The sequence below is a fragment of the Dermacentor andersoni genome, chromosome 1, assembly GCF_023375885.2.
Source record: "Dermacentor andersoni chromosome 1, qqDerAnde1_hic_scaffold, whole genome shotgun sequence".
In the NCBI taxonomy this organism is placed as follows: domain Eukaryota; kingdom Metazoa; phylum Arthropoda; class Arachnida; order Ixodida; family Ixodidae; genus Dermacentor; species Dermacentor andersoni.
In genome coordinates this window covers 88,324,737-88,347,329 of record NC_092814.1, presented here as the reverse complement: position 1 = coordinate 88,347,329, position 22,593 = coordinate 88,324,737, and the positions used below count along the sequence as shown (strand labels likewise).

At 45.0% G+C, this 22,593-nt stretch overlaps 1 protein-coding gene across 1 annotated transcript; it reads left to right on the top strand.

The window, feature by feature from the left end:
• The first annotated feature begins 12,981 nt into the window (after positions 1-12,981).
• Positions 12,982-17,058, top strand: mRpS17 (mitochondrial ribosomal protein S17). Its single transcript, XM_050191357.3, has 3 exons — positions 12,982-13,411; positions 13,486-13,563; positions 16,773-17,058. The coding sequence occupies exons 1-3, from the start codon at positions 13,298-13,300 to the stop codon at positions 16,983-16,985; spliced, it is 405 nt and encodes a 134-aa protein (XP_050047314.1). The 5' UTR covers positions 12,982-13,297; the 3' UTR covers positions 16,986-17,058.
• The last annotated feature ends 5,535 nt before the right edge of the window (positions 17,059-22,593 follow it).

Genomic DNA, 22,593 nt, shown 5'->3' with positions numbered 1-22,593 from the left:
CGTATGACTCTGGGTGCGCAGTGTCTGAAGACCTAGAGGATGAGGAAGACCTAGAGGAGCAGGAATACCTAGGGGAGGACGACATAACATTTATTCCAACGGAGCTGAGGCCCCGGTCTGGGCTTCGTCGGTGGGCGTAGGCCTCCTGGCCCAGCACATTTTTAAAGGGACACTAAAGGCAGACATACTCAGATCATTACTGGAAGTTTACCATTATCACAAAAAAGAAAGGTGTACAATCAGTGCATTCTACCTGTGTTAACATATGGGGCAGAAACTTGGAGACTGACAAAGAAGCTCGAAAACAAGTCAAGGAACGCTCAAAGAGCGATGGAACGACGAATGATAGGCGTAACGTTAAGAAACAGGAAGAGAGCGGTGTGCATCAGAGAGCAAACGGGCATAGCCGATATTCTAATTGACATTAATAAAAAGAAATGGAGCTGGGCTGGTTGAAACGCAGTCGAGGACGGCAAAATACTAGGTGCGACGATGAAATTAAGAAATTCACAGGCGCAAGTTGGAATCGGTTGGCGCAGCACAGGGGCAATTGGAGATCGGAGGGAGAGGCCTTTGTCCTGCAGTGTACTTAAAATAGGTTGTTCTTGTTGTTTTTGTTGTTGTTGTTGCCGTTGTTGTTGTTGATGATGATGATGATGATGATGATGATGATGATGAAAGGCAAACATTAAGTCGAGCTAGATACGCGCAAACTAAAGTAATGTTTAACAGTCTCGGAAGAGAACAGCAGTTTACGATAGGTAGGCACTGGAAGTGGTAAGGGTATACATCTAGTTAGGACAGGTAGTGACCGCGGATCCTGATCATGAGACTGAAATAATCAGAAGAATAAGAATGGGCTGGGGTGCGTTTGGCAGGCATTCTCAGATCATGAACAGCAGGTTGCCATTATCCCTCAAGAGAAAAGTGTATAACAGCTGTGTCTTACCAGTACTCACGTACGCGGAAGAAACCTGGAGGCTTATGAAAAGGGCTCCACTTAAATTGAGGACGACGCAACGAGCTATGGAAAGAAGAATGATGGGTGTAACGTTAAGGGATAAGAAAAGAGCAGATTGGGTGAGGGAACAAACGCGAGTTAATGACATCTTAGTTGAAATTAAGAAAAAGAAATGGGCATGGGCAGGACATGTAATGAGGAGGGAAGATAACCGATGGTCATTAAGGGTTACGGACTGGATTCCAAGGGAAGGGAAGCGTAGCAGGGGGCGGCAGAAAGTTAGGTGGGCGGTTGAGATTAAGAAGTTGGCAGGGACAACGTGGCCACAATTAGCACATGACCGGGGTAGTTGGAGAAGTATGGGAGAGGCCTTTGCCCTGCAGTGGGCGTAACCAGGCTGATGGTGATGATGATGGTGATGAGATTAATAGATTACGCTTCTGTAACGACGAATTCTTCATTCGTAATAAAAAGAGAGCTTTTGTAAGCGGGAAAATTAAGAAAGTAGAAAATCGCGGTGGCGCCATCTGTTGTCGACTATGGTACCTATTATATGTGGCGTCAGCACCTCTGATTCACAGAGAGCGACCGCGACCCGCCACTGCGAACGGCATCACATTTATCTGTTTACAACGGCCGTGGCAGCAATGTGTGGCATTTGACCACCCTGCCGGCTCCGACAGCGGAGGCTCAAGTGACCGTAACTGGTAATCTGAACCCAAGCAGAGCCACAAAGTGACTCACGCAAGCAGCGCACCTACATCTATTAAGCAGTACGCTTCGTATATAGAGCTAAACAAATAGTCTACAAAAGACATAACGGCATATAGAGCGCGGTCACGTGGAGATGACGCCAAATCCTCCGCTTTGGCGCGGGCGGTTCAAATCGAGAAGCAGCAGCGGGACCTTCGAGGCAATTTCCTAGGCGTAAAATTGATACATTAGCATACAGAAAACGATGATAGACTTCTAGAGGAATACTCTGTCGATGTAGCTCGACTTAATAGTTTCCTTTAGTGTCCCTTTAATATAAATCATCACAATTCTGGCACCATGCTTTTTCGAAAGCTCGTAGTGGAGGGACACACTGTTCCCAGCTACCGAGGCAGTTGTTGGATGGCAACGCTGACAGGTTTTTCAAAATGGAGGCAACAGGCACTTACAAAAGGTATGTGTATTCGAGGGGTAGGCTCCACACTGTTGGGTTACCTGCTTCCGTATTAATGCAATCCGATCCGTACAGTGTAGTGTGAGTAATCTGCGAGTTTGTGCTTTACGGAAGAGTTAGGTTTCCTCTTGTATGCGTGTAGGATGGTTTTTGGAGAAGAGTGACTGGCGTCCTTGTGATACTTTAAAACTATATAGCCTGGCTTTACGTTGCATCTTCTTCCTTAAAATAGAGTTGTAACTGCCAACAAGTCAACGAATAAGAGGCCCCAGACTTGCTCCGCGAGAGGGCTGGAAAGCTCGCACTGTTTCGGAATCATTGATGACCTGGAAACTGCTGGATACGTGCACGCTTAGATTAGAAGTGGGTGTACATTCATGTAGCCAAGGGGTTAGCCAGCTGGAGGGCACACCGGGCAAATAGCCCCCGCATGAAATTTCTGTGTGCCAGGAATACCTGGCATAAAGCGACGTGCGACAATACCCGCCTGCCCCACCCCACTTCCTCAGTTAAGTGTGAGCTGCACCACTGCATAACGTCGTTATTTTGAATAGGGATCGAATTTTCGAAATAAGGGATCCAAAGTCAGGAGACGCCATCAGCCTGGCGTAGAACGCAAATAGTGTGCAGAAGAACACAAAAGGAGTACAAAAGAATGCAAGCGCGGCTTGGGGCTGTGGGTACGCAAAGTGGCTTGCGGACACTGTTTCTAAAATTTCCTGTTTTCCCTGCGTGCAGGCGCCCGGGGCTCTCTGTTCGAGTGATTATAACATCACATTTATGTTTGTTTTTTTATCGATGTCTTGGGGCGATTGTACACTCAATTGACTTTTCACAAGCGTTGAGTCCCATCCCGCCATTGCTGCTTTGTTTCTTTCGACACAAGGTATGATTTAGAATGTCTTAATCGCCGGCCTTTTGCAGCGTATTTGTCGTCTTCGTGTTGTTTTCGATTCTTTTCTGTGAACATGTCCTTCGCAATGGGGTTTAGCCGGTAAATCATCTAAGGGTGTGGATGTCGGCGCTATCAGAGGTAGGTTATAAGCTGTTTCCGTCCGTCCGTCCGTCCGTCCGTCCGTCCGTCCGTCCATCCGTCCATCCATCCATCCATCCATCCATCCATCCATCCATCCATCCATCCATCCATCCATCCATCCATCCATCCATCCATCCATCCATCCATCCATAAGTATTTATTTATTTATTCATTTATTTATTTATTTATTTATTTATTTATTTATTTATTTATTTATTTATTTATTTATTACATACCTGCATCGCCAATGCGGGCAGTACAGTAGGGGGTTACATTGTACAGGAATAAACAAGTGATCATATACGTAAAGCGCGATAAAACGCATCACTGTTTTCGATATTAACAATGTCAGGCGAAAGAGCATTCCATTCTCTTATACCTAAAGAGTCCTAAAGACGTCGCCCCTGAAAGGGAATTCGCGGACTTTCAGTGCATGGTCGCGTCTCATCGACATATAAGTAGGCGACATAATATATTTTTCTCTCTCAATCACTGTTTTTGAATAATAATCAGCGTGAAAAAAATTTCAACCTAAGATCTTTTAGTCGGTCTTTTAATTCTTGCCACGATAATTTAATTTTACTTTCTGTCATACTTAATTTTCTACTATAATTATTAAGAACAAACATAGCTGCCCTATTCAGCACTCTTTCAAGCTGTTCCGTGAGATCAGCCATGTAGGGATCTCAACAGATACAATCGTAATCAAGTAAACTACGAACATAAGTGAAATACAATTGCTCCTTTAATTTATCCGGTAACTGACTGAAATTACGGTGCAGGAAACCCAATAAACATATTGCCTTATTCTTAATATGCATAGTGTGCCTGTTCCATATTAAATCAGACGTCATTAAAATTTCTACATATTTGTGTTCGTCAACCATTTTTAATGCCATATAACCAAAGGTATAAGTGCATTACTGAAATGCGCGCTTCCTTGAAAAGGTGACGTGAACACATTTTTGAACATTTAGTGACATTTCCCACGTATTGCACCACGTTCCTATAATGTCTAAATCAGTATGTAATGATGAAATGCCACTTGCGTTATCTCTAACTCTATAAATGACACAGTCAACCGCACACATTCTAAATGAAGACGTAAGATCAATTTCAATATCATTAATAAAGAGTAAAAATAAAAGGGTACCCAAAACTGATCCCTGAGGAACACCTGAGGTTACTGGAACATATACAGAAGAAAAACCACTGAGCACCACAGACTGCTGTCTTGCGCGAAGATATTCGGTGATCCAAGCTATGATGACACTTGTCCAATTTCTAGGCCCTAAGTTTTGAGATTAGAAGATCATGTGCAACCACATCGAAGGCTTTTTTCTTTTTGAAATCTAGAAATATGCTGTCTATTATTTTGGTTTTGTCTATTGCCGAAGCCAGGTCATGAAAGTATTCTACTAACTGTGTAGAACATGAAAAACATTGTCGAAAACCATATTATCTAGAGCTTAGAATATTGTGTTTAACTAAATGTGACATGATTGAAGTATAAATTACGTGTTCGATTACCTTACATGTGATACTTGTTAAAGACACCGGTCTGTAGTTCTCAACGGCACTCCTCGGTCCGCCTTTCTGAATGGCTAAAACCCGTGCCAGCTTCCAAGCACGTGGTAAACAAAGAATGGTGCGAAGGCACCCGGAACGACGCTTCTGCGGCCACCAAGAAAGTGGAAACCGATCTCGACGTCGAGCGGATGTACAGCAGACTCGCCCACCTGATCGAGGCCAAAAACGCCCTGCTCCGCCGATGGAAGGGTCAAAGGCTCAATCGCAGACTCCGAAAGAAGATCTCGAAGCTCAATGAGGTCATCGATGACCACTGCAAGGTGCTATGCCAGCAACAGTGGGACGAGCTCTGCGAACTCATCGACGGACAGATGCGCAACGGCAAATCCTGGGGTATGCTGAAGCACCTTCTCGACGAAAGTGGCTCCAAGTCAAATCAGAGGCATACGTTGGCCCGGGCCCTTCACGAAGCCACCAGGTCTCACATGGTCGATGAACTCATACAGAAGTACCTCCCGTCCGTCGCGACGGGGATCCGGCGACCCAACTCCCGGTCTGCCGAGGCCCTCCTCGCCTGGAGCTGGACGAAGACAGGCCATCTTCTCTCTCAACCGCAAGTCTGCGCCGGGCCCGGACGGAGTCACCAACAGAATGTCGAGAAATCTCGACGACATGTGGATCGTCTTTCTGACCCACAAGATCAACGAGTCCTGGAAGAGCGGCGTTGTCTCTGCAGAATGGAAGACGGCCTGCACGGTGCTCGTTCCCAAGCCCGGCAAGACCCCGAACATCGAGAACCTCAGGCCGATTTCTCTAACCTCCTAAGCTCATGGAGCGCGACGTCCTCAACAGGCTCAACGGGTACATCGAAGACAACGAGGTTTACATGTACAACATGATCGGCTTCCGTGCCGGACTCTCGACGCAGGATGCCATGAAACTAATCAAGCATCAGATTGTGGATGGCCGTTCCAGAGACGTCAAGGCTCTGCTCGGTCTGGACCTCGAGAAGGCTTTTGACAACGTGCTCCGCACCTTCATTGTCAAGACGATTTCGGATCTGGGTCTCGATTCCAGCTTCCACAGCTACGTCAGTTCTTTCCTAACGGACAGGAAGGCCAAGCTTCGCATTGGAGACTTCCGCTCCGAAGATGTGCCCCTCGGAAAGCGGGGCGCTCCTCAGGACGCCATCGTCTCCCCCACACTGTTTAACATCTGTATGATTGGTCTTTCCGAGAGGTTGGCACGCGTCGAGGACGTCAAGCACACCATCTACGCCGACGACATCACCATCTGGTGCTCCCGCGGCTGCTAGGGCAGAGTCGAAGAAGCCGTGCAGGAGGCGATCGACGTGATCAAGGAGTATCTCCGCCCCACCGGACTTCGATGCTCCCCCGCCAAGTCGGAGCTTCTGCTTTACAGAAATGAGAAAGGAGGGAGACCCAAAGAGTGGAAGCCAGTCTCCAAAAGCAGCATCAGCCTTCGCACTTGTGACGGGGGAGGGTGATACCCAGGGTCGACGTTATCGGGCCCTGGGCTTGTTTGTCGTATTCAACGGCGGGAACGTACGGAACGGCTCTCCGCAAGATCATCGCAAAGACGGACAACGCTTTCCGCCTCGTTCGCAGAATCGCAAACCGGCGCCGAGGCATGAAGGAAAACAATCTCCTCAGGCTGATCAATGCCTTCGTACTATGCCACTTCACGTACAGAATTTCTATGCACAACTGGCTCAGAGCGGAGCGAGACAAGCTCAACGCGCTCATCCGCAGAGTAGTCAAGAGGGCCCTCGGGCTACCCATCAGGACCCATACCGAGGATCTCCTCAAGCTGGGGGTACATAACACCGCTGAGGAGATTGCCGAAGCCCGAGAACGCGCGCAACTCACTCGCCTGACCACCACAGGGGCAGGTAAACGCATCCTCGAAGAGCTGGGTTACCGGCCTGCGGGATTCCCGATGGTCAGTACCCCGATTCCTAGGTGCATTCAAGACAAGTTCGAAGTGGCCCGTACCCAGAAACGTCCAACCAGTCCACAACGAGGGCAGACGCAAGGCCAGAGCAGCAGCGATCCTCAAACAGATCAGGCAACAAGACATTATAATGTCTTGTAGAGCAAGCTTCGTCAACGCCGCGGAGTACAGCGATGGGAAGACCTTTGTCGTCGTTGTAGTCGACTCCAGCGGCAAGATTGCCAATAGCGCCTCGATTCACACTTCAGATCCCGGAGTCGCCGAGCAAGCCGCTATCGCCCTCGCCCTGCTAGACGGTCGTGGGTCCGAGATCTACAGCGATTCCAAAACGGCAGTTAGGGCTTTTCAGAAGGGTTGCATCGCCAAGCAAGCTGCTCGCCCTCTTAGCGGCTAGAGTCCATATTCTCTCACGCATCATTGGATTCACTGGTTTCCCGCTCACGTAGGGTCGGTCGAGGGTGCTCCCCCGAACCTCAATGAGTCTGCTCACGAGGCTGCGCGCGACCTCACCGACCGCGCTTCCTCTGTAAGGAGCGCCGACTCCCCTCCTCCCTACAGCCACAGGGACGCTCTCGCTATTCACGAGGTTATGAAATTCTTCTACATGTCTAGAAGGGTCTTTCCACCCCCTCACCCCAAATTGAATAGGGCGCAAGCCGTTTCGCTTAGACTTCTACAGACCAGCACATATCCATGTCTGTCCGTTCTACACGAGGTTTATCCCGACGTATATCGCGACGACGCCTGCCCGTCCTGCGGGCAGACCTCTACTCTAGCACACATGCTCTGGGAGTGCGGTTCGACATACCGCAAGTTCATCAAGGAGGAGTGGGACTCGCTTCTTCGTTGCCCCGCTCTAGACAAGCAAACCCTGGCTGTATGGCGTGCCCGCGACCGGACCAGTGGGCTTGACCTGCCGGTCCCGACGTGGGATTAGCGGAGTGCGCGACGAGTTCGCGTCCTCGCCGGACCTGCAATAAAGTTTCCTCACTCACAAGAAAAAAAAATTTAATTATGGGGTTTTACGTGCCAAAACCACTTTCTGTTTATGAGGCACGCCGTAGTGGAGGACTCCGGAAATTTCGACCACCTGGGTTTCTTTAACGTGCACCTAAATCTAAGTACACGGGTGTTTTCGCATTTCGCCCCCATCGAAATGCGGCCGCCGTGGCCGGGATTCGATCCCGCGACCTCGTGCTCAGCAGCCCAACACTATAGCCACTGAGCAACCGCGGCGGGTAATCACAAGAATCAGATAAACACTTTGAAAATAACCGAGAAAAGTAAAAATACAATATTCCAGAACAGTTTTTAAGAGTCGCTGCCAGAACATCATCAGAGCCACTAGCGGTTGTCGGCTTCATCTCCTGCAGGAATTTACGCAAACCTTCTGCACCAACTATAACCTCAGGCATTTGATTAATGTCCATTTGGAAGATCACATCAACAATGCGAGAACGCTTTGGTCTAAACATTGACAAGAAAAAAATTGCAAAAAATTTCACTTTGTCTTCTTCATCATCAGTTATGGCTTCAGAGCTCTTTAAAGGGGGGCGGGGGATAGAATTGTTTTCTTTACCGTTACACCTAACAAATCTCCAGAACTCTTTGGAATCATTGAGCAACTTTACACCAAGGTTTTCAAAATAAGTATGCTTGGCCTTCTCCGAAAGACCCTGAAAGCTTTTTTTCAGACATTTCAGCTCTAACAAAGTATCCTGGGACTTCGCTCTCCTAAACTTGAGATAAACTCTCTTGATTTTTCGTATTAGTGTGCGCGGCTGATAATTAAACCAAGGCTTACCCTTTGACCGTTTAGCTGAGATAACATCAGTAGAAACAAAAGTATCGCGCAATTCAAAAAGCCATTCAAAATGCGGCGGTCGGGCATGGCTTGACTGTCCCAACGTGGGAGCGGCCCGCAGCGCGCTGAGTCGCGTACCTCAGGACCTTCATTAACGTTTTGCATCCATCCATCCATCCATCCATCCATCCATCCATCCATCCATCCATCCATCCATCCATCCATCCATCCATCCTTCCATCCATCCAAAAAGCTTGTCTTTGAGCAGATTCCATAACTGTTCAATGTTCAATTCATCAACTATAATGCATAAAAAGTAGGAAAATATGACTCGAACGCCGAAATTATGGCACCAACATCAGCCCTCTTATACACGTAAATCTGTCTGGATTCCTTTTTAGGCACGGAAACATGCTGAACGTTTATATCCGTAGTAAAAGCACGATGGTCACTGAAACCGGGTGGCTCATTCACATTCGTTATAAAGTTCGGAACATTACATAAGAGCAAATTAAGTACATGACCTGTGCCGTCGCTCCATGATGCATCACCAATGTACTGTCACAGACAATATCCCAGACAATATCCAATAATACAGAACACACACGGCCAGTGACCGATGCTACAGGGTCATCACACGACCAGTCTATATGCGGAAGATTAAAATCTCCCCCTAGTATTATGATATTGACACGTGTACTTGTCTTCATCGGGCGACACGTTTCACCGCCTAACAAATGTTATCACGCAGCGCAGGACGCGCTTGCATGTGTGAGAAGTTTCTGGAATGTTATCGATGGTTCCATCCGCTGTCTGTGACCGAACCTTGTGTGATCTGATTACATGTGTGCGCGATGCGAATAATGTAGAACTTTGTGGAAGGCGCGCGGGTCCCAGCGATTAGTCTGGAACATTCGACGATTGATGTATAAAAGCCGACGCGCTTGACCCGCTGATCAGATTTTCGACGATCGCCGACTGTGTTCTTTGAGTGTAGCCTGTATTTGAGGGCACAAGTTCGCCCAATAAAACGCTAGCTTCGTCTTTCCCAGTTTGGCTGCTTTCGTTACCGTCACTACCACGTGACAATATTGTTTTCAATCGTATCAAGGAAAGCAGTGTTGGATACGGACCCTTTTCCTGGCATCACTCGAGTTCCCCGACCACATCCAATCGCCGTCGCATTCCAATTATGGTTCGCAGGCGCGCGTCTACCAAGTTCCCGGATCTGTCAGACAAGTTGGCGACCCTCACCTCACGCGCCGCACGTCGAACTATTGTCTCCACCCCTGCTTGACTCTTCCCGAAAGTGCTACGGGAGCCTGGCACGGTTCCAGGTAGATTATCTTGGTCCCGAGAAAAGCTGTTTTGCAGCTCTGAAAAGTCGTTCGAGAACAACCCGTCTCCTCCAGCTGAGCGCTTGCAGGACAGGAGGCAACGCCGGTGGCAAGTCACCCCTCGGACAGTGGAGCCCTTGGAGCGACCCCATGAGCCGAATGTGACGGAGCTTGCAGGCCAGAAGGCAACGCTGGTGGCAAGTCACCCCTCGGACAGTGGAGCTACAGTGTACTAGAATATTACTTCTAGTTCACTGTAGTGGAGCCCCTGGGAGCGACCCCATGGGCCGAATGTGACGACACTTGCACGGGCGCCTACCATTGGAGGAAAATGACGACACCTGAGCGGGCTCGACGATTGGCCGAAAAATACGTGACCCCGAGAGACCAAACGGGTTAAAAGCGAGAGACAGGGAGAAGAGACATTAATTCTTTCATTCATTCATTTTTTTTCGTTCTTCTTGCCACGGGCCGCAGCGTCCGATTTGCTGCCGGCCGTCGATGACTTTATGACTGTTCACTACTTTGTGTTATTACTGTAAATAATGTAAATAAACCTTCACTTTCATCTCAATATCCTCCTCAACGTCGGCCAACTCCCGCACTCAACGGCAAGATCCAATAGCAGACAGCTGAACAAACAGGCCGTACGATGATCCGGGAGGACGTTAACTAAACTTGGCGCTCTCATGGTCGTTTTGTTAACTTGGTATGTATCGAAATTGGCATAGTATGAAGTGTGTATGACGAACATAAATGATCGGTTATGAGATGAATATCGTGATATGTGTGTCACGTAGGTCATGAAACAGCCGCCTACGTCTTGGTGCTCTCATGGTCGTTTTGTTAATTGGTGTGTACCAATATTGGCATAGTATGACAAGAGTGTATGACGAACATAAATGATAGGTCATGACATGTATGTCATGACATGCTCGTCATGTAGGTAATTAAAGAGCCGCCTACGTCTTGGTGCTCTCATGGTCGTTTTGTTAATTGATAGCCTCCCCGCACACTGCTTCGCATAACATCGATTCCCTCAGGGCGTGGGATCTGCCGACTTTTTTTTTTACCTACACTGGCTACGCGAGTGTAGCTAGTGTAGGAAGTCAACATTTCTTTTTACTTGGTGTAGAAACGTGTAGCTCCGCCCACCTATACGAAGTAATTTTTGTAGCTGTAGTGTAGCTTGAAAACTACACTTTATGCACTGTTAGATGAGTGTAGGCAGCAGACGACAAACAAGCAGGCTGGCGTTGCAAACGCGTGGCGCCATTTTGTCTGAGACTGTCAGTGCTGATATTGGCCTCGAGCTCCACCACTGGAAAAGCTGGCGCCACCGTCGGCGTGACGTACTATTAGGGATCACGTGGACATAGCGGCCGCGTCAGCTGCTTCGGGAGCGCCGAAGCGAGCTGAAAACGAGAGTTTAAATTCCCTCATTTAGTGGCGAGATTTTCCCGCTTCGAGTGTCTCCTTTACCACGCTTGAAAGCACTACAATAGGTAGTGGCTGCCTTTGAAGGCGCGCAACATGGTAGGCTACTGCTCGGTGCCGCAGTGCCGGACGTACGCAACGGAGCCTGGTGTCAACGTAGCCGCAGGACAAGAAGCTGCGTGAAGCTTGACTCGCGAAACATAAAATCGGCAAACAGTCATCGGCTACAACTCGGGTATGCAGCAAGTACAAACGTGAGGAAGGTTCCTGCTACGGCGCCGGGTCTGCGATGTTCGGAAAACGCGCACTGAGACGCTCGCCCGGGTCCGCTGCCCGACTTATGTCATGAAGGTTTGGTCTATGAACTTGTCGGTGCTATAGATACTGGCAATTTCACTGGAGTGGGAAGGGAGCGGTAAGAAGCACATTAAAAAAAGCATGGCATATGGTCATGTTTGTGTTATGCATTAATGCACTGGATTACAAAAAAGAAGCAGCAGGAAATCGCACGCTGAGAACACCGAGAAACATACAGTGCGACGCAACTCCAGAAATAATATAGAAACGTCCAAGAATTTAGAAGAAAAAAAAAGATTGAATCGTCGCGACGGCACATAACAGGCGTCGAAGTCTCTACAATGAAATTATTTTTGAACAGTTCTGATAGTGCCCACGCAACAATGGTTGCTTGTATACTGTCAAATGCTCATGTTCTGCGGCCTAAAGCACATGGCACGGTGCGAAAACGCGCACGCGGCGAAAGCGAAACAGTGCGCGGACAAACATGCAGACGCGCAGTCGGTCGCTGCGAATCTGTGCGATCGCTGCATTGAGGCTTCATTCTATTACGCTCCATTTAGTTATACAAACACTATAAGAACATATTTCACATAGTTTGCTCTCAGCGTTTACCTACCTTTCACGCAAAAAGCCGGTTCGGGAGACTCCATCGCGGCGACCGCGCGCAATGGCGTTCGCTGTACGTATTCGGTAAAGAGATAGCGTCTGTAAACGATTCTGTGCTTTCAGTTTGCCCAAGATTATTATTTGGACAGTAAAAAACTTCTCTCGTTTCGAAAGTACTTACAGAAATGTCCGGGAGAGCTCGCGCGTGGTGTTTTGAGTGAGCGCTGACAGCAAAACCTATGAGGAGCGCGCCACGTGATCCCTCATACTACGCCAGCGAGGCGCTTCCGATAGATGGCGACTCCGTAACTCCTCGCCGCCAATAGCGACGATAGTGAACAATCGCTGGAAGGACGGTAGCGAAGTGCTGGAGTGCCCCTGTGTCACAGAGGAAGGTGAGCTGGTCTTCCAAGAAGATAAAATTATCTTACTCACAGATAGTGCAAGCTGCTTCAGACTCCGCACTGTATTATGCGTATACGCATTGAGAAGTTGTCTTCGTGGACTACGCATTCGCGATGTATTTCGCTGCAGTTTGTCTAGATTTGTTGATGAAAGGAAACTCGTACACTGGCGTTCAGTTTCAGACAATGGCATATACACAGCCAGTGAGTGCGAAGTCAGACGAAGTGCGGAGTCAGGCGCTTTTCGTCTGCTGATGCAGAAGATGACGCACTATCTGCTCTGATTGGTCGAACGTACCCTATATAGCCTCTGCCTGGCAATACAATCGTCTATATGAGCCTGCATGAACTCTAGGTAAAAAAAATAATTGCCCTACGTAGGGAGTGATTTTGAAGGTGTCTCGGTGCAAGGGATCGGCTGACCACCGCCGTGGGACAGGCCATCACGTCCAAGGCCTGCGTGTACGAGACGAGAGTGATTACCTTTTGTGTTTTTATTTTTTATTATATTATTTTTTTTTTCGGCTACGCCGCTACGGTATATTAACACTGCGGCGACCCGTTCCAATGACGACAGCCCTGACAGCCCTATCAACGTCGATATCAAAATGGCGTCTTCCATGCGAGCATGCCGGACGTGTGTACGCAAGTGTGCGTAGCCTAGGTTATCGTAGTTGAGGCCGTGGGTATCTGTAATCTGTGTGTGCTGTTTTTATGTAAACGGTTAGTTGGTTGGAATTATGGCAGCAGCTGCATCGCCTGCGCTCTTTCTTGGAAAGTGTGTTTCATCGGCAGTGAAGAAGACTGTTCGAGTTGTTGTTACGCGGTTCGAGCTAGACAATTTTCTGATGGCGGTAAGCACGCGTCCTTCAAATGCCATTTTTGCATTTTGTCTGACACTAATGCCTGTATTATTTACATATTTCAGCATTATAAAAAGAGGACAGAATACGAGGCGCTGGATGCCAATGAGGAGTGTGAACCTGGTGACTGGGTCCTCGTCAAAGTGAGAAACCTGATGCTCTTAGATTTCCATACATGTTGCTGAGGCCTTTCGGGTTTGGCTGTCTTTAGCGTCTTTAGCAACATAGGACGGGATACCATGTGCAAGTTCGTACATATGTGCGCAATTTCGACCTATCATCATTTCTACAGTGTGTGCGATAACTTTTACGATGCGCGCTCTTTTGACCGATGGTATCGGTGCTTCGGTCAGGTTTTTAACCTACATTGTTAGTTGTTGGCATATTTGTTCGCATATTCCAGAAAGCTTTTTCTTCTTTTTTGTTAGCTTTCTTAGTGAAGCGACTGCAATAGAAAGGTGGTGGTGCCGGTTTCGATCGCCAGAACAGGATGAATTTTTCAGTTGCGGAGCTTACCTTCTGAGGAAGCAGCAACACGTACCCTTGCTCCTTAATAACTTTTATTTTTGAATTTCTTTTTAAAGAGAAGCTGCGTCTGACATTGTAAATTTAGTGTGAATAATAAAAAGTAGGGGCAACCACTGTCAGTATTCACAATAAACCTACACTTGTTTAAAAACAGACAAAAAGAAAACGAAAACAGGACACTTGCTCATGAGTTGGCAAGAAATAAGACAAAGTGAACTGTGTGCAGATAAGGGCTGCACTGTCCCTATGGAGACAGTCAGCCTTGAATTATTCACCACCCAGTGAAGGTCGTTTTGAAATTTGTGAGAAATCCTGGCGATCACAGGTAGCACATGTGCATAGAACAGTCTCTTTCACCAACTTTTATGCAAATATGATTGCAAGATACATATCTCCATTTATACATCGGCTGAGAGCAAAGCTACTGGACTACAGTTTCAATTTTTTATAACAGGCTGCTATAAGTGGAAGGCACTCGAACTTCTTGGAAGATCTATGGAATGATGAGAAACTGAGAAGGGCTGTTTGTACCAAGCAAGAATTTGCTTTAAATTGGGCCATTGCAAGCTCAGCTGTGTATCAGTCATTTGTGAAAAAAATGTGGCAACAGTTGGCACATTCTGAAAGAAAGTTGCCATCCACGGTAAGGTGAAGCTACCAAGAAAACCCAATCATAGTGCCCAGTATTAATTGACAATGTTTGTCAGAATATTCACTATTAGGCACTCATTTAATTGGGTGTTCTTGTTCCCTCCTCCCATATGGTATTTTTCACCCTGGTGAATGGCTGCACAGCATTGACTTATTAGTTTAACACAAAGGTGTGAGTAGTGCATCATCTTATCGAGTTCCAAAAGAGGCTTTATGCAATGTTCAACATCTTGAAACATTGCCTTCAGCTTCACACTTACTGGAGTGTGCCCGTGAAGCAGCAGGACAGGGCACGCAGCAATGAATGCTGCATTCGTGTGCATTGCCTCAGCACAAAAGACATCTTCATATTCACCTGCGTTGCCACACGACATAATGTTGGAATGAAATTAAATATAAGCATGGAGGTCCATCTCGCGCGGATACTGCAAGAGTGACTTCTAAAATCTATTGTCTGTGAGCCATCCATCATTCATAGTCTTCAGGTTGGTCACTTCCCAACTTCGTGCTCCTGAGTACACTTTCGCAAAGTGTGTTTATCCTAGGGCATGCCCAAAGTTGATGGCGGGCATTCGCTTGAACTTTTATTTAATGCAAAAAGACTAGTTAAATATGTCATGTCAGTACTCCTTTAACAAAGCAATTTCTTACGTTAATTACAAAGTTAGCAAGAAGCACTGTTTTTTGCTGTTGATTTGTAAATAATTGCTATTACGTGAAAGAAACTGCAAATCTAGGAATGACTCTAGGCTTGTCATTACACTGGGCACCACATGTTGAACAAGTAATTAAAAAGTTTTGGTTTTTCGTTTTATACCTACTAAAGGCACGCAGACATTCCCATTCATATTGTACAGAATCATGGGGTTTCACCTACACATCGTACCTTGATTCCTTCGCACTTAAATGTGTGGTGAGAATAACTGCATCAGTCACTAAGGACGTGCCTTGTTGCACACCTTTATGCACAGTTTAATGTTATGCCACTTATCCAAATTCATCAATATTTCTCACACCAGACAAGGGATACTAGACATGCTAAACATAATATATTAATTTAACTTGCCGTAAGCTCGTAATCTATACGGTCAACATTCCCTATCATATATCGGTGCAAAAACCTGGAATAAAATACCCAGCTTCATCACAAAAACGTCCAAATATGGTACCATCATTAAAACATCACTTGACACATATAAGAGTACCTATCTTTACTTTGGATTGCAATTCATGCTGATTTTATATTATGGATCCAAAACTAGCCACATAGGCTAAGGACCCAGATGATACTGTCAACCATTGTCGACCATATATATTATATAACTCTGTGCTGGAATAAAGTGTTTCTTTCTTAAAAAAAAAAAAAATCCTGATACGTCTGCACTAACAAAACTATTTACTTTTTTTCTACATGCCTGTCTAAATCATTGCTGTCAGGTTTAATTTGGCACATGCCAGCATTTCCATGTTTCAACCTTTTCCCTTCTTGCGGTGGTGGCGTTCTGGATTTGGCGTTGCCTTGCTAAGCCCGAGGGTGTGGGATCAAATTCCGGCTGTGGTGGCCACATTTCGATGGGGGCGAAATGCAAAATCGCATCTGTACCTTGCAGTGGCTGCACACTAAAGAACTATAGGTTGTCAAAATTAATTCAGAGTCCCCCACTACAGCGTGCCTCATAATCACATTGTGGATTGGCACGCAAGACCCCAGAATTTAATTTAACTCTTTTCCTAGGTATACTGCTTCTACCGAGGACAACCTAGGCTCATCCGTACAAAATCCTGTAAACACAAGTGCGGCTTCGCTGTTCATAAGTTATGCAGGTGTTCTATCAAAGTGGTAGTACCGCTGTACTTCAGTGCAAAGAATATACCTTCTCAGCTACCCTCAAACTTTTGAAGCTTTGCAGTGATTTTTTTTTTCTTTTTTGTGGTGCTCTGGATTAACAAACTCAGTTTATTTCTTTTTAATCATATTTCTTCAAGCCCTGTGCTGAAATAAAGATATTCAATAGTATTTTCTGGCTCTTTGCATACATGCTTGTTTGAACCAATAAAAACAATCAGTATATTAGGGTCATTTTTAGAGTGGGGGTTAAAAAACTGTGGCATAAATCTGTGCCATGTATTTTTCTTATATGTGTGCATTTCTCTTTTTATTGCTTGTGTACAGGAACTACCAGAACGTCTCAGCCTGAGGATTGCCCACAAAGTGGAAAAAATTGTCTACAAGAATGGCAACATTATTGATCCTATAACAGGCCAGAAATGCATTTTTACAGATTTTGTGAAAGATGTTGACAAGGAAAGTGATGTCTTCGGATTGAGTCCACCGTACAAGGCTTTCCTTGCTGCACCCAAAGTGAAAGAAATATCGGATAAATGAGGTACTGATGACGCTAGGCCTTTATTCTCAGTGAAATATTGTAGGTAAACCAATAAATTTTGTAGATAAAGAATTCCTATGCTTTGTTTGAGTGTTTCATTGTATCTGCCACATTATATTTTCAAAAGACACTGCTGCTTGCATTATGAGCATGTCACCAGCTCTCAGTGCTTAATATTTTGTTTCCTGTAAATTCTGGAGTTTTGTATGTTGCAAATTTGCAGGTCCAATGTGTCTAGAAATGTTCTTAATGGTTTCACACAATTTACTCACTGTATCCTCAAGCAGTGGCCCAGGATAATGAATCTAGCCTATATTTGTAGATGTCTTGCTCAAGACCTTTGTCAAGCATTGATCTGGCATATGTCCATTAAAGGCCAACTGAAATGACACTTTGGCTTAATTGGTTACATATATATAGTCAATTGAAGTGCAGGTGCACATAAAAATGCAAAAACAAATGTTTAATTTCAACATTTTGGCTGATGTTCAGCCTTCATCAAGAGTGTTATTGCAAGCACCCGGAGCTCAATTTATACATTATCTCTAAGAGTTAAGGGGGAAAAAAAGAGAGTGAAAGTGTACATAGCCTAAGAATACAAACACAGACATTCAGTGGCCTCCACAAGTACATGTACTATTGAAGCAGTCTGGGCAAAGCTGCAAGGCTGGTCATTGTCAATTTTTTACATTGAACAGTTTTTAAATGACACCTAAGTAGACAACGCAGGCATCTAATGGTTATCTGGTATGACACAGATTCTGGAACATCACCTCTAAGATTTTCAATGTGCTGTGCACCCTGCCCTATTTTGGAAGCCATCTTCAGTTACCACGCTTGTTCTCGGTGTTCTGGGTTTTCTGCAATTTCTGGCGAGCTGTAATGGCAGAGCTTTCTTGAATTTCACTATCAAAGACAACCATATTATTGCGATAGTGTTAAGGGCCCCATATCACAGAAAATCCGGTGTTGGCGTCGGCAGAGTTGTCCATGAGTGAAAATTCTATGTATTTAGGTATGTGTATATGCCATGCCTTGCTATATGACATACTGTATATGCGGGTTATTCTATCATCCTATCCGTACAAAATCCTGCAAACACAAGTTCGGTTTCGCTGTTCAGAAGTTATGCAGGCGTTCTATCAAAGTGATAGTACCACTCTACTTCAGTGCAAAGAATGTACCTCAGATTGTTGAAGCCCTGCAGTGATTTTTTTTTTTTGTGTGTGTGGTACTTTGTATTAACATACTCAGTTTATTTCTTTTTAATTATATTTTTTCAAGCCCTGTGCTGAAATAAAGATGGAACACCATTCTATCACTAAAGCTGCTCATACGCCTTACATTCTTGACAAATTTATTCCTCAAAATTTTGAGAATGACAGCCCACAAACAAATATTATGAAACAAAACACCGACAGTGCATGCATTTTGTGTTAAATCTTCTGAGACCTAAATATGAAAAGTGCGGAACAGTAATTGAAACCTGAAATTTTTTTGGCGCGGCTGTGTACTACCTCCGGAATCAGCCCACGCAAGAGCCCACATTTCTGCCACCATAAAGCTCGCCTTCATGCATAACGTTCGTTCGTGGCCAGCATTTGCCGGTAAACATTATGACTACATAAGCTGCAGTTGCCGGAAAGCGTGAGGAGCAGTTGGGGATCCTTGAATGCTATCTCGTTCCACTCATAAAGACGAAGCTTAAGCATCCTCCAAGTTTTTTGCTAGCTCTTCATGATGCATCCACTTGCATTTTAAATGTAAAATTTTACACATAAGCTGCTCTACATATACACTGTCTCTAGCTCCGCTTCTTACATGGTCCGAAATTTCATAGATGGCTTTTAACACCTTATTTGTTTTGCATGAGCTCCGCTTGTCGATTTGGACGAACTCAGCACGTCTGCTTATTTCTTCTACTGCATCGACGGCTGCAATGCCAGCGTTTGAAATCTGCAGTGAATTGGCTTTTTTGTGCTTTACTACATAGATGCCAAACTTTTTCAGCCACGTTTATTCAGTCTATGTGTTCTACAACATGGATGGCAGTCATTGTGTCAGCGCTGGAGAGGTGCATCTATTGTGCTTTGGCTTTCTACTTCATAGATGGCAGCACTTCTTCAGCGCTCAAACACTGTGTTTTTTGGAATCACATGCTTACTGCACCTTTTTTCTCGTTTATAACTACAGTGTTTGTGGCAACGACAATTGCATATATTGCATAGTGAAGAGGTCGAATGAGGGTCTCACGCTTAAAACATGAAGCAAGTTGGTTGAAAAAGCTTGAGAAGGGTTTTCAATGGAATCAAGTTCGAAAATAAGCCATAAAATAATAAAACAAAAGCTAAATAAGCTAACTTTTGCTCGAAATAAATAAAACACTTTAGGGATTAAGCTGGATTCACTCAGGACCTGATGATTGACAAACCAAGCACATGTAAGCATAGGTGTAATAATTAAGCCCTGCATGATGGTGCAGGGCATTTAATGCAGGGCTACTCACTGCTGTATTCATGTACTAATTTTTATTATTCATTGTGCATTTCTTACCTGTCTTCAATTGTGGCTTGCATTAGAAATAAATTTAGTTCTGGGGTTTAAAATCCAGAAGCTGCGCAGCGGGGCTATGAGGGACAGCGCAGTGGGCGGCTTCGGATTAGTTTTGACCATCTGGGGTTCTTTAATGTGCACCCAAAGCATGCAACATGTGCATTCTTGCATTTTACCCCATTGAAATACGGCCACAGCCACCAAGAATCGAAACCACAACCTTGTGCTCAATAGCAGAACATCATAGCCACTGTGACAAGTGTGCCTTGGAAGTAAAAAGGTTTTATTGCTGGACTAAGCTGCTTCGTTACCAGGTTTTTGTTTTTCATTTATTTTGCTACAGATCCCAGGTCTTGTCTTCAAATCTCCTTGTCTTGTCTTGTCCTTGTCTTCAGATGTCCACGAATTGGTTTGTGTAGACAGAGGGAGGGCAGTGGGAAATGGTGATGCACAATCACATGGTACACAGAATGGAGGCTCAAATCGCAATTTGTTTTGTTGGGAAATCACATCTTTATCAAAACTGCTGGCTGTCATATTGCATGGTGGCGTAGATTAAGTTTATGATATTTTCATTATTCTTGCTGTGCCATTATCTACTGATCACGTCACCAGCCAGACCAAATGGGAAACTGTATGTGGTGCCTTTTTGTTTTCTTCTAGCTACCAAGGAATGTTATCTATGCTTGTGCCTTAATGTGCAAAGAGCATGCATGAAGTGGGGGGACCTGCACTATATGCTACAATTTTAGTAGCAGTCATTGACAACGAAGGACAAGCGCTCTCTCAAGCGCAGTAAGAGGGACAAAATCCCACTAACCACTCAAAATAAGAAAGTGATAAGCTAAAGGTTATCGCTGATTTGTATTACCTTTTTTAAATCCATGTCACCTAACATCCCGCCTCTTACTTTTTCCGTAGTGCCATTTCTGACCTTTTAATTTCAAGATGGCTTTTATTATCCATTGGAATTGTAGAGGGCTTTTACATAACTTAAGGTGACATCAAAGACATGTTAAGTAACTTCTCTCCTGTGGCTTTGTGCTTACAAGAAACAAACTTAGGCGAAAAGCAAAAAAAAACATTTTAAATGCTTCACTGTTGTACGGCGTGACCGTACTCAAGCGAACCGGCTTTCGGGTGGTGTAGCTATTGTTCTACAGAGCGGCATTGTAGCTAGAGAAGTTGCCATTAATACTCACTTAGAAGCCGTTGCTGTCACGGTTTTAGCACATAAAACCATTACCATTTGTTCAATGTACATTCCACCACATTCACATTTTACTGTAAGAGATCTGGAGTTAATTTTAAACCAGCTACCTAAACCTTTTTTAATAGCAGGTGATTTTAACGCTCATAACATATTATGGGGTAGCAAAACAACTGACACCAGGGGACAAACACTCGAAGATTTTATCCTGACAAACGAAATATGCCTTTTAAACACTGGTGCGGCAACCTACTGCTCCCCAAGCACAGGAGCTATGAGCTGTCTAGATCTGGCGCTGTGCACTCCGTCTCTCTTGATCGACTTTAAATGGAATGTTATTAACAATTCTTATCGTAGTGATCATATGCCCGGCATTATTAAAAAATCATCTCCTTTCCCTACAGTACCATTACGATCATCCCGTTAGAAACTCCATCTAGCAGACTGGCCTCTATTCAGTGAGAAAGCCAGTCTGGATGACATATCAGATGATCAAACGATAGACGAAATGAATGAAAAGATTATTGCCTCCATACTTGCTGCAGCAGAACAGACGATCCCGCAATCCTCCGGCTTCTTAAGGAAAAAACTAAAACCCTGGTGGACGAATTAATGTACTCAAACTAAAGAAAGCACAAAACAAAGCGTGGGGTAAATTTCGGCGATACCCAACACAAGATAACCTCCTGTATTTCAAGAAAGCAAAGGCGAAAGCCAGGTACACGTGTAGGCAAGCCGAAAGACAGTCTTGGCAAACGTATGTATCCTCCATCAATAGCTCAATAACATCCAAAAGAATGTGGGATCAGCTTCATAAGTTTAGAAGCGAGTATGTTCCTTATACGATCCCCATAATCTCACCTCCAGGTACACAAACGAATTTAAAAGAACAAGCAGACATATTAGGGCAGCATTTCCATAACATATCAAGCTCAATAAACTATTCCACTGAATTTCAAAAATATAAACAATCGGCAGAAAAACAAAAGCTTTCGACAACAGGAAGTTCCGAGAGATGATATAACGTCCCCTTAACACTTCCGGAAATCAACAGAGTACTCGCTACTGGCAAAAAAACAGCGCCAGGTCCGGACAGAGTACATTACACAATGCTCGCACACCTATCTCCAAAAGCAGTTCAGACATTACTCCGCTTTTTCAACATAATCTGGGAAACAGGAAAAATGCCAAATGAGTGGAAGAAAGCCATTATAATCCCTTTCTTGAAAGCTGGAAAGCATCCTACAACAGCTACCAGCTACTCACCTATAGCACTCACAAGCTGTCTTGCCAAGTCCTATGAATCCATTATAAATATCAGATTGGCATACGTCCTCGAAACTGAGAACCTGCTTGATAATCATCAGTGTGGGTACAAGAAAGGCTGCTCTACAACAGATCATCTAGTTCGATTAGAACACAAGATAAGTGCGGCCTTTCTACACAAGCAATACTGTCTCACAGTTTTTTTTTATCTAGAAAAGGCGTACAACACAACATGGAGGTTTGGTATTTTAGGGGACTTAGCGGATTTAGGGATCCGCGGCAGAATGCTTAAATGTCTAGCTGATTTCATGTCCGATCGAACATTCCAAGTGCATTTAGGAACGGTGCTGTCCCGCGTATTTATTCAAGAAAACGGAGTACCTCAGGGATGTGTATTAAGCACAATATTGTTTGTGGTGAAAATGAACTCGCTCAATAATGTAATTCCATCCTATATAATGCATTCACTATATGTGGATGATCTACAAATTGCATGTCGTGCATCGAACATGGCAACCTTCGAACGACAAATTCAAATTACATTAAACAAACTAACGCAGCGGGCATCTGAAAACGGC